Raw genomic sequence first — 13088 nt, forward strand, 5'->3', positions numbered from 1 at the left:
TTTGTTTTTATTTTTATCAAAATTGACGAAATGGCGATTTGAAAAAAAGTATCGAACTTAGCCTAGTTTTCTGCAATTATTTCGTTGAATAAATAAAATAACAAGATTTCAATGAAAAAAAAAGCTTCCGAAGCAAGATGAATAATAGCGTGAAGAATGGAGTATCAAAAGTTGAATCTGACAGCTTGAGAAAACTCTTCTTTTAAGAGTATACAGCGTTTTGAAATAACGCGTTTAAAGTCTCGAGTGCGAAATTTCCACGTAAATTATCTACTTGCGATCGATCGGCAATGCCAGGTCCCAATAAAAAATCCCGTCTCTACTATCGGATAATGCAAACAAAAAAAAATCATGTTAATGTAAATATTTTTTGAATATTTTAACGATCCGTTAATCCGTCCGTTCTTTATCTTGACAGCACTTTAGCTTGTTAGTTAATAACGTGAAATTTTTTTCACGGCTGATTGTTCGCTCATCTTCAGAACGTTTCAAAGCCGAACTATAAATAACGTCTTTAAGTATAAAAGCGATGAGCGTGATTTACGGTAGGAAAATTCGAAGCGGCTATCAGTCTTCTGCGGGTAAACAGGCGTGTGGAAGAAATCGTGAAAAGTATGCGAGTGCACAAAAGCATGAAAGCTTCAGCAGAAGAAAGATTCCACAGGCATCTCTTTTCCCTCAACAATGACCGCTCTGCGAGTATCTCGGGATTGTTAATCAAACTTTTTCAAAGGAAACGAACTCTATCGTAGACTCTTTCCTCGAAATTATCTCTACCGTTAGAATATCACTCGTTGTATTATTGCTGTAATAAAGTATTAGTGCGAAAATAAATACCGTAAAAGCACAATTATCGAAAAAATTGGTTTGTAAAAATATTGACGTTAGTTTGGCGTTATTCGTTCTTTAAGGCCGTGTAGTATTCCAACCCTTAACGATCGAACAAACTCGCCCTTTTCTGCCGTTCGTTTTGTTTATTTAATACAGGAAGAAAAAGGGTGAATTTCCTCCGTCGGTAAAAGTAGAAATGCTACATGACCTTAATTTTTCAACCGATCACCTTCCATCGCTTGTACAAAACCTCGACATCCTTGACCCAGAAATAATTACCACAGATTCAGTTATTACAGAGATCCGCCAGTTTTTATTTACCACCGTCAATCACGAATCCGGCTGCAACGACCTTCGTTAAGGTGAGCCGAAATTGAAACAAGAATTGAGGAAACGCGACGCCGAGGACCAATACCAACCGGATCAAGCATTGCTCTGCGTCTCTCTGCACCGCGGAGGAATGCCGGATGGACATTCTGTGGGAATTTGCGGATTCCGTAGATTACAGATAAGGCATCCCGGGCAATGGCATCGGGCGTTCCTGGACCCCGGGAAACGCGAGGTGCTAAGCCACTTAACCGTCTTCGAACCGTATCCACCTCTTATATTCTCCTCGTAACTCGTACCGAAGCTACGGAAAAGTTTCCTTTTCTATCATACAATTATAAGGGATTCGATCATTGTGTTCTGACATAATAACAATGGGACTGTTGATGAATCGAGCAAACTAGGGACCATTATTTTTCATTCTTGATCAATTGAAGAAAGAGGTTTGATACAGATTTACTGCTTGGACGGTCTCAAATCAAATCTGTTTTTACATTTTTTTTTTAAAGAAGATGAAAACACTTAGAGAAATTTGAGTATCGGGACTTTATTATTTATAGTTTTAAGAATATTTCAGAATTTTTTCATTGAAATTGATAACAATATGGCGGCATGGCGCATATAAGTAGCAGCACATCTCCTCACATTATTGTTCATCTAGTAAGAGATTAAAAAAAAAATGTTACATCAAAAATACTTTTTTGGTCAATGCTCGTAGCCCGTTATATACGATGATGAACAAAAACTTTCATTTTTCGACCAAAAAAGTGCTATAACAATTTTTATAAAAAAAATTTGGAATTGATTTTAAAAAATTCAGCCACGACGTTGATTCGATAGACAAGTTTTAAAGATGGTGTCAAAATTTCAAGACGGTTGAATGGAAATTAACCGAGAAATCTGCGCTACCGGATTCAAGACGTGGTCGTTTTCTACTTATACGCGCCATGTCGCCATTTTATTAATAATTTCGATGAAAAAATTCTGAAATATTCTTGAAACCATGAATAATAAAGCCCTCGAACTTGAATCGGTCTAAGCATTTCAATTTACTTAGAAAAAAAACTTCTAAGAACGGGTATGATTTTAGATTATAATCCCCTTCACATGAGTAAACAGTTGTTCATCATTTTTGATTAAACTATGAAACTAGAATTTGTCTTCCTCAGCAGCGGTTCGTGACTTTGAAATAACGAAGCTGATAAGCATCTTCTTGAGTACCAACACGATGTTAAAAATTTTAATCAGCCTATGTATAATACTCTGTTTTTTTCTTGTTTTCTTTTGCGACAACGCTTCACGTGTTGGAGTCTGAGTTTGACGCGAGTTCAGCTGACCCTGGATAAAAGCCTGCATCCAGAAGTTTCACGGACCGAAGCCGAGCCGTAACGGGAATAAAAGTGCAGAAGAAAAGGTGCTTCAGTTCCGGGTTTATAACGACACGGAGTTGAGCTGTTCCTCAATTGTAGCAGCGAGGAGATACTTCCATGCTTTTCAAAGCGGTAGGTGGGCAGGTACGTAGTTTGCGAACTCGTCGTCAGTATTTGAGTTGATTGCAAAGTGTAACGAAGGCAAAACGGCGAGATCCAGGATCCGAAACTACGGAACTAGACTCGTATCCGATCCGCGGTAGGACTAACGACGATGACGAGAGTCCGGAGGAACTTCTCACGATATCCGTTTCTCCAGCGTTGGTTCGAAGAAGAAGGGAAAACTGAATAAAAGAATAAGCGAAGCCAATAAATTCATGCGCGTTTCGAAAGTTCTGATCGGTTTTTGGGGACACGGAGGACACTCCGTGTTATCTCAGATCGTACACAGATGTGTTAGAAATAAATCACGGCATCTGAAATGGGAGGGACTTCCCCTTACATGATGGATTTCCTACGCGCCTGTACATGGTTTGAATTATTATTTTTTCGAGTAGATAAAAGAAAAGTTTTCTGCAGCTAGAGGAGGCGAACAACTTCCTCGTCTCTCGGAAACAAAGGAACCGAGAGCCGAGAGCCGGTGCAGTTAGGCGACTTATCAAAGTTAAGAAAAGGATGAATGTTGGAGGTGAAATATAAGTATACCATACCGAGGCGCCGAAGCTCAACGTTTTTGCTGTAATAACTCTCGGATTCACGGCGGGCGTAATGAGAATCTAAAATCAAAACTTAACGAGAATTGATTGCCTCGTAAAATTAACTTGCAGCTGATGGAATTATTGCGAAAGCTTGATAGGTACTAGAAGAATTTTACAACTGCGATATCAATTCGCGAAAACTAAGTTCATTCGCGTGTATGTCGAAAGTGTTTCGATAAGAAGTGCTTTCAGTTTCGTGACGAGCCGACAGGAATTGTTGGACAATTTTTCATTCGACATGTTCGGATCAATCGTTGCCGCAACACGAGTGAGTGAAAATACGAAAATTGTATCGAATTGAAAAGTATTAGGCAATTTTTAACACTTTGATACCGTAATGAAAAAGCAACACAAACGAGCCGAGTAATTGAAACTTTGTCGGGGTGATTGATTATTGCGGTAATAATAGGGGATTAATATAATCGAACGCTGAAGTGCCGAGCGGTGAAATTGAAGGAAAACACATCGTGTGAAAATTTGCTGCGCTGCATTCAGCTCCGGTCATTTTACCGTGAAAAGGACGGTGACTGTGTCGTTGATTTTCATCGTAGACAAACGGGGTTATATTCCAGCACTTATTAAAATTCATAAAATCCTATAATAACTCATCGACATTCACAGCTCGTTATTTTCCAAAACGGTTCGCATCGAGTTACGATTTAATCGTAAGTTCGGTCATCGGTGGCGATACTTTTACTTCCAGCGAGCGTCGAGGCGCCATGGATTCAAATTCTGAGTTAGACATCCGAGGCAGCGAGCGATAAGTTAGCTTGGGGGACCGGAACGTCGAGGCAAAAGCTCCTTGGGCGATATTTGACAAAAAGTGAAATTTGCTGGACAGCTGATACAGAGTTGTTTGTTCCGAAAAGTATCGGTGAAACGTTTGCCTTGCGGGTACGCCTCCGGGTATCTATTCATACACATCCACTTCCGCACATTAAAAGTAGAACAAACAAAAATCCCCGCGGTTCGAACGCGAATCGAGCTAATAATAACGGCCGAGAACCGTCGAGCATTAATTAACCAAGGCTAACGACCGACGCTTTGGGGCTTTCAGACCCGGTTCCCCGAATCTTTACCCGAGTCATGTTCATGCGTGGGCATATTTAAACCTCGGGATGAAAATGTCGTCGAATGTGAAAATTTCTCGCCGTCGACGATGACGTCACGCTTGACGCCCTCGTTCTCGGTGTCACCGAGGAGCGAGAGAGGGTGTGCACAGGGGTAAAGTACATCCCGCTAATACGGCGGGGAATACACGCCCTTCGAGGGGCAGAAATCGAATTCCCGAAAACTCTAAGCCAATATCGAGTCGCTACTCTCCTTCACGGAATTCGGAGGAAAGCTAAGAGGGTGAAATTTCCCAGTCGAGAAGCACGTTTTTTTCACCGAAACAAGGTTTGGAACAACTTTTGCTCGCCTGCAGTTTTCGCTCGCGCTTCGAAGCTCTCGTTTCGCGAGCTTATATTCGCCTCGCATAATCCCGCCGGATTCCGCAATTCGATCAACAGTCTATGATGGTCTCCACGCGGACCGCCCACCGTTGGTAATCGATTATACACGGGAGGTTGAAGGGGCGACGGTTCCTTCAAATATTTGACTCGATCAGCCGATTTCCCCGGGGGTGAAACTTCCCTCCCAGCTTCGTTTGTTAAATGGCAACACGCCGTTATACGCGCTACAGTGGCTGATAATCGGCTGTCTATTTCACAAAAGATTCGCCCTGTCGTCAACGGAAGAAAAAACAAAAAAAAAAACAATCGAGAAATTTTTTAAGGAGTCGTTCGAAAAATTTGTAACAAATACTAAAAAAAAATATATGAATAAACAAATTGTCGTAAGATCCGAAGGAGGTAGAAAAATATTTAGAGGCCGCTACCAGTTGTTGTAATATTTTTTATTTACTTTTATGTGTACATCTTACAGATTTATACATATTTATAATGTTAGTTTTTTTTTTTTTCGTATCGCGGTTTAATTAATCATTGTTCGTGAAAATCAGTACTGAAAACAAAATAGTGACATTAACGTGATGCGATATTCTTATTTCGATAACAAAAACTGTTATCCAAATTTCGCCGAGACGATTATTCTTTCGGATGAAAGATGAGAACATTCAACTGCGGAATTGTTAGACGCAGTTTATTGTTCATTGGTGAACTATTAATTGGACCACGATACAAAAAAATAAAATAAAAAGCAATAAACGAATATATACACAAGTCCGTAAAGTGTACACACAAAAATAAATAAAAAATATCACAGTAATTGGTAGCGACCTTTAAATATTTTCCCACCTCCTTCAGGTTTTATGAAAAAATTTTTCTCAGCATTTGTCACAAATTTTTCGAGTACGCACGCGTTTCATTTTCATCCTCCAATGTTAGTCGAGTTTTTAAATCTTCTTCCAGGAATAAGTCGGACTCGATCCGAACGTGTCTCACTCAGACATCTCGAATACTTGTATAGCATGCGTCGTCAAATGGATACCCAGGCTTGATCCAGCTTGAAAGCACAGACATCTTACCGTAAAATTGGCGTGAGCTTTTAACCTCGCGTCGTTCATAGCTGGAGCTTTGATCCTCGACGATCCTTTGAGCCGAGTTCGGCAACGCGAATGACACGTGTCGCAGTCACCTGTCGTTTTTCGAAAGACACGTTGTCACAAACACAAGCTCAGAGTTCAGCCGGTGAATCATACCGACAAACGAAAAACAAAATCAGTTCGAGAAAGAAATCCGCAGGATCATCTATCCTTGCGGGGGGTTGAATATCCGGCGATCCCAACAGCGTCTTGATTTCGAATCCGAGGTTCGTCTTGGAACGTGGGAAGCCAATTAGGAGTTCAGGTTTTAATTTCGATCGACTTTGGGGCGTGATTCGAACAGAGTTATGCCTTTGTCAAGCGCAATTCGAGCCTCGGACGAGTTTCGTCGACGGCTTCTGGAGCCAGTCTTCCCACGACGTCTACGGAGCCCAGGCAGCCGGCCACGCTAATATAATATTATCACGTATTCCTCAGACCCGACGTGGTGCGCTCAAGATCTGGCCTAGGATTATCCCTACCTGCAGGACTAGTTGATTTGCATGCAAAACGCGACGCTGAAGTAGCTCGGAGTGATTTCCCCGGCACACTCGCTCCAGCTGCTCGTCTCGACCGAAATTCAGGTCCCTCTAATGGCGAAGCTCGGTTTTGGCAATAAGAACCGTAGTCGGGATGAATTGACGGTATGTTTCTTTTTTTTTTTATTCTTTACTCCTGAAAACTGAAACCAATTGAGAAACCTTAAGCGAACCGGTGTAATCCCCGACTGAATCGTAGAGAAAAAGAGTAAAAGACGTTGACAACTTTTTTCTAAAACGTGATTGAGGTCGTTTTGGCGATCGACAAAGGACGAAGATTGAGATGAACGAAGTGAAATGAAGGATGGATGGGAAGGAATCAAGCGATGCGAAAAACGGACTCGTCATTTTTGCGCGATTTGTTTTTTTTTTTTTTTTTTTTTTTTTTCAGTCTACTCGGAGGCTCAATTAATCAGTAGCAGATGAATGAATATAATCGGCCAAGGATCGTTGAGATCGTCTCGTGACTTCGGAACTCAGTGTGGCTAACACAGGCAATCTCGGGAAGAAGAAGAGTTTTTTGTTCTTTTTCCCACGTCTCGTATCGGGGCCAATGCGATAATAATATAAATCAGCATCGCCTTTACGTACGCGATTAGGACGCTCGACGGACTTGCTCGTCGATCGCCGGCAAGATCGATCCATCGGCACTTGGGTTTGGCTGATTTCGAATGAATTACGACCGCGTGGGTCGCGTTGGAAACTCATAAAATTCGCACTTTCTTTTCGGAAACAGCTGACCCCCGTAGAATTAAAGCGGCCGCCTTGCATCCTGTGGAATTTCTTTGCCCGTGAAATTTTCTAGCGTCCAAAACGCTCAGCGGACGAACTACGTTGTAAAGTGGATCCCGAGTTCACCCTCGGGCGTTGCTGTTACACTTTCACTGTCTGCTTTTAGGACCAGACGGAGAAATGCGCGTTTGTGGCAGCATGTAATTTTCTGTGGAATTCAAAGCCGGTTATTATATCTTCTCGGTAAAATAAAACTCATAGCTGATGATCTTGTGCATCTGGTTGTGGTTTGTAACGCAACTATCGACATTCTCGAAGTGATCAATTAGCCAGTGGCACTTGTCAGTTTGGATTCTTGACGTGTAAAGCTCAAATTCACACGGACTGCTTGCGGTCTGTTTTTTGAACGAATATTCGAAAATTAACAGAATGCCTTGTCGAACAGGCGTGAGCGGTGTAGAGTGGTCCAAAAAAATTGACTATAAGTTTTTTTTTTTATTTGAAAGTTACACGCTTAACAGTAGTAGAAAATAAAAATAAGATGCTTGTTATAATTTATTGTGTACTGAACGCAATTTTTCCATCTTCCATTTAATTATCGTGAGACAATAATTTTAGTTATTTCTAAATTTTGTAATTACTCAGTAACGAAGCGATGTACATAAGTGTCCGATACGTATTTTTGTTGGGACTTTTATGCTTTACAAAAAAAGGTCTCTTACAATTTTTTCATAAGCCAACTCTTTAAAAAGTTATTCAAGGTTAAAGTTGAAATCGTATAAAAATTTCCTGTTTTTCGAGATTAACAACGAAAATATAATACTAGATCTATCACAAAATATCGTGGTTTTTCATCTCTGTAAAGCATTTCAGCCGCAGTAAAATCATGTCATTTAATTAACTGTCAACTTGAGAAAATTTATTTTGTAATTATTGTAAGTAATATTTAATATATATGTGATTCCAGTTTATAAGCACCTTTTTTTAGCGAAAAATTAACCGTTGAGGAACCATTAAATACTCAGATTACGGGCTCAAATTATGACAAGCGTCTTATTGTCCATTCCTACAACTATTAAACGTGTGATTGAAAAAAAAATACTGCATTAATTTTTTTTTTTTTTTAATCACTCTAGTGAAAGCTCTGGAGGGATTCGGTTTAATGATCGCTCGTACTTTCTCGGTGAAGAATAAACCGCCATTATGCTGAATAATGACGGATGAACCGAACAATGAGGAAGACGGAGAGATCGAAGAGTAAGAGGTTTGTAAAGGAGTGATCAAACATATGCACCTGAATATTTTATTCTCCTGCAAAAGCTTTTCTTCGAACGACAACGAGTTCTGGCATAAGTTTGGAATTTTTTCAACGAATGGAAACTCGATGAGGATAAATTGGCATTGTTATCGTATGGCTTCCATGGACGATAAAATCCGATTGCCTTGAGGTTACCCTCCGTCTTAACTCCCCCCCCCCCCCCCCCCCCCCCCTTTCAGAGTTGCGAGACGAGTGTCATGGTGTACTACACGCAGATACATCGGCTGCACGTGAACTCGCGTAACGACGTCGTTTTCGTTTGATCTCAATTTCATCCACGATACTTTTACCTTCAACTCATCTGCGTCACAGTCCGCGTACGAATAATAACGTCTCGTTTCGACTGGGCAAGACCCTTCGCTTTATCGTACATTCTCGCGATATCGAGATAATAAGAAATCACCGTGGCAAGAAGATTGAAAAATTCAGACACAAACTTGTCAAGTACCTTTGGTATTTCCCATAGTGGCGACTATGCAGAGCTTTCGATTGATTTTTGTATAAAAGTAAAATATCTTCCTCGAGATGACTCACAATCAGTCACGATATTCTTCATATTCGTACAATTCCGTGCGGAGGTTTCTTAATTATAGGATTTGGAGCAAGAGTCAGGAGGTAATATTTTATTCGTTTATCAATAATATAAATAGCATTGTCTCGTATGAGTATCGTCCTTAAAAGTCGTTGGCTAGCTTCATTTTCTACTTCTAGATCATGATACGGAGTGCAGTGTCTAGTGCCGAGTTTAATTCTCCTGCTATTCCAGCCATCATGCGTCCTCCGATACTCAATAGACCATTGGATTCTGAAGAGAAGGAAACATTCAAGTAATGCAGCTCGGTTTGCTGACGTAGGTAAAAAAGAGAAACAATTCTACGATATTAAGACTGCCATCGGTTAAAAATACATCTGAACAGTATTGGTTAAGAAAATTCAAATCCGTATAGTTCGAGCATCCGCATTGCGTAAGTACATCCAGAAAAATTTCTAAATAAATTACATTTACACGAGAGGTTTGAGAAATTTGAAAAACATTGCGTGTATTTTTGCAACAAAGTTTAATAAGATTGTAAGCTAGCTGTTGAATTCACAAGGAACAACGTGTGGCAATTCCATTTTACTGTACTCAAATTGTACTCTTATTTCCATATCTAGTTACAAAGTCCTGAGTGAATTCGCAAACATTATCAAAAGTATACATGTAACATTAGTTATAACTAACACGTGGCTGGGATACTTGCAGTTCAACTATCTTGACGCGAATCTCGTGCGGGAAGCCGAACTATTCCTATTATTCGAACAGTTTAAGTATCCAGATAAATCAAGCGGTGTAACTAATCGAATAGTTTGGATAGTTAGAACAGTACGGATACCCGGGGATACTCGAGTACTCGAACTATCCGGATAGTTCCAAGATCCGAATTTGAAGCTTTGCGTCCGGTGGATCCGGGCTTTTTCTCGTAATCCAGATACTCGAAAAATTAGTAGTTATAATTTTATGTGACGAATCTATCGTCGCACGCGTACTGTAATTTATATTTTTAGTAAACTTTACAAAAATATGATGCACGGTAATCCGAAGAAACCTCAAATCAACTGTAGAACCGGATGGTTCTACGATTTTTTCTCAGCTACTGATTGTGAGCTTGACTCACTGGAACTGGAACTGGAACTGGAACTGGAACTGGAACTGCCTGCTTTAGTATCACCGCCGGTTTTCTTGTTTGTGGAGCTCGGTGTCGTATCCTTGGAACCGGTTGTGCTGTTTGCAGGAGTCGTTATCGTACCAGTCGCACCGGTTGTGCTGTTTCCACTACTCGGTGTCGTACCATTCGTACCGGTTGTGCTGTTTCCAGGACTCGTTGTGGTACCATTTGTACCGGTTGTGCTGTTTCCGGAACTGGGGGTCGTGGCATTCGTACCGGTTGTGCTGTTTCCAGGACTCGTTGTCGTACCATTCGTACCGGTTGTGCTGTTTCCGGAACTGGGGGTCGTGGCATTCGTACCGGTTGTGCTGTTTCCGGTACTCGGTGTCGTAGTGTTTGCACCAGTCGTGGCGTTTCCGGCGCTCGGTGTCGTAGAATTTTTGGCCGTATCTTTGGTAAAAATACATTAGAATCGTTAATGTTTTGCCGGTAAAATGGTAACTCTGTTACTTCAGTGTAGGGAAAATACGAGGAAGTGTTTCACCGCATAACGATGTCGGTGAAAAAGTTTCTTGGAGGAGAAATCCTTTTCTCGAATTACTTTTCACAATATGTGAGCAAGCGATACTCGGTTCAAAGTAATGTTGTCTACTCACCATCCTTTCCAGCAGAGATCGTGTCGCAGAATTGGAAATATACCAACGCTGCTAGGAGAACATAGACAATTTGCTTGGTGGTAAACATGGTGTAGCACTCGTAACAAAATGCTTTGCACTGAACGTCGGTCGAGAGTACAGTATATTTTATACCCGTACTGCACTCGCTTTTGCATCTTTGATAAATTTACCCAGGTGCAAGTGCAGAAAAATATCTATTCAATTTTAATCACCCCACTATTCTTCCATATAGTTAATTCATTGATATTTATTTGTTGCACTAATGTCTGAATTCTTCCACTCGCCTGATTACGCATTTCGATGTTTCATCCTCAGTTCGTAAGGAGGTTCCGAGAATTAGGAATCGCTATACTTGCCCTCGGAATAAAATACATGCACGTTTCATATTATCGCAGCATTTGAGCCACGCTATTCTGAGCAATGATCGTTTGGAATTCTACTAGTTTGGGGCTTTGATACTCTCAAGGATTCCGTACTTAATGTTAACGGAAATTTTCTGAAAATTTCTCATGAGAATCTTTCGAGCGTCGTTATACCTTCGTGTTTTTATCTTGCTCTTGTTTCTACTCCGCGGAATTTTCCACTTCTCTACAATAACGTTTCTGTTCTCATTATCAGCATCGAGAGGGTGGAGAAATATTTGATAACACGGGATATGTTCTGGGTAATTAGGGAGCACGCCGAGCATCAATGTGCCTTAAAAAATTGTTGATAGTTTACATATTTCTAATAAATCATACTCACAGCATGCTAGAACTTACAGTGATGAAACAACTACGTCTTAGATTAAAGCTTATTATGGATATTTTTCTCGTGATCTGTTTTACGCGGTTCATCATTATCATTGAATATGAGGTATTATTGCAGATGTGATTCCGTCATCTATTCAAACGTGGATTATACGTACGCTCTGATACCGTACAAAGCCAATTACGTACAATTCAGGTATACCTAAGTATACAAATAACACATTGGCAGTCTGTAAAGTTAATTATTTTTCCAACTCACTGAGGCAAATAGCCTTAATGAATGTGACTAACACAGTTTCTCTGGCGTTAAATAGTATGTTTTCTTCTCAGTTTTTAAATGCCTTGTTTTGATTCATTCCATTATTTTCTGTCTCGTTTGCAGGATCGAGAAAGTTCTGTTTCGATGTTTTTTTTTTTTTTTTTTAATTATTTTCTTATCGGCCACAACAAGGTCATTCTAATAAATGAACTTTGTTGAGTTGAATAAATCCTGAAAAACATTTCCACGAATATTCAATACCGAAGAGTTCCAACGAATTAATTCCGTTAGCGCGAGCAGTTTTTTCTCTCCAGCTATCGACGGAAGTTTATGAAATCGGTTATTTCACAGGCTTCGGAGCCATCTAAAAGTTCATGGACGATGTGCGAGTGAAGCCTGGGAATGATTAAACTCGTTTCGTATAGTCTTATAAGTCTTCAACAATCTAAAACTTGAAACAGGACAGCGATTACTTGGGTATTCACTTTTATGCGTCTAAGAAGTGAGAGCTCATAAGATTACAGATTATAGAATACACTTATTGAGCTTAGTAATCGTGACTGAATATAAAACGCGTGTCAGTAACATTCACGATGGTTTCAATTGATAAATCATTATTTGGAGTTGCAAAGAATAGTAACTGTTCTTCTTTTTTTCAGATTTTAAGTAATAGTAATTCAAATCTTCGATTGCTCATAGCGATTTCGATTATATCAAGGTCCTGTATTTATACCTACCAAAATTCCGATTGTAGTTGTTCTGCTGCTCTGAGAAATTTGTTCAGGTTAGAGTTCTGTCGAATACCTGCGAAGTTTGGAATTTTTAGTCCAGAAATTTAGTTTGTGAATTCGATTAAAATAAACTATATTTTATCGACACTCTTTCATTTCAGTGCAGACGAGTGTTCAAGTTCCGCTTTTGTTATACAGAACGAATATTACACCTGTTTTCTCTGGACGCAAAAACAATTTTGGTAAATTTGATTTTGTAAATTGCTCACAGAAAACAGCTATGTTTCTCAAGGGTCACCTGAATTTGAAGCCATGTTAATCTAACTGATCTGCGAATCCCTGAAATTAGATTTTTGATGATTTAAAAAATCTGAAAAAATCGTGCTCCATCCTCGCAATGTGTAATTTGATTTCTTAGGAAGGTAAAAAATCGGGAGGGTCAAACTGATCGGCTGTATGATTTCACTATACTGTAAACTGCAAGATGAATCGATACTCGAAATAAAATCAATAGTCAAAAACCACTGGCATCTATGCTGCCTGAATCAGATTTGTGGGTTGTTAAAT

At 39.9% G+C, this 13088-nt stretch overlaps 1 protein-coding gene across 1 annotated transcript; it reads right to left on the reverse strand.

Moving 5' to 3' along the window:
- Window positions 1-9070: 9070 nt before the first annotated feature.
- Window positions 9071-10895, reverse strand: LOC107219974 (autotransporter adhesin BpaC). Its single transcript, XM_046745276.1, has 3 exons — window positions 10762-10895; window positions 10115-10555; window positions 9071-9264 (listed from the first exon to the last, which is right to left on the reverse strand). Exons 1-3 carry the CDS (start codon window positions 10847-10849, stop codon window positions 9167-9169), a joined length of 627 nt encoding a protein of 208 aa, XP_046601232.1. The 5' UTR covers window positions 10850-10895; the 3' UTR covers window positions 9071-9166.
- Between the last annotated feature and the right edge of the window lie 2193 nt (window positions 10896-13088).

This window comes from Neodiprion lecontei, chromosome 7 (assembly GCF_021901455.1).
Source record: "Neodiprion lecontei isolate iyNeoLeco1 chromosome 7, iyNeoLeco1.1, whole genome shotgun sequence".
Classification (NCBI taxonomy): Eukaryota; Metazoa; Arthropoda; class Insecta; order Hymenoptera; family Diprionidae; genus Neodiprion; species Neodiprion lecontei.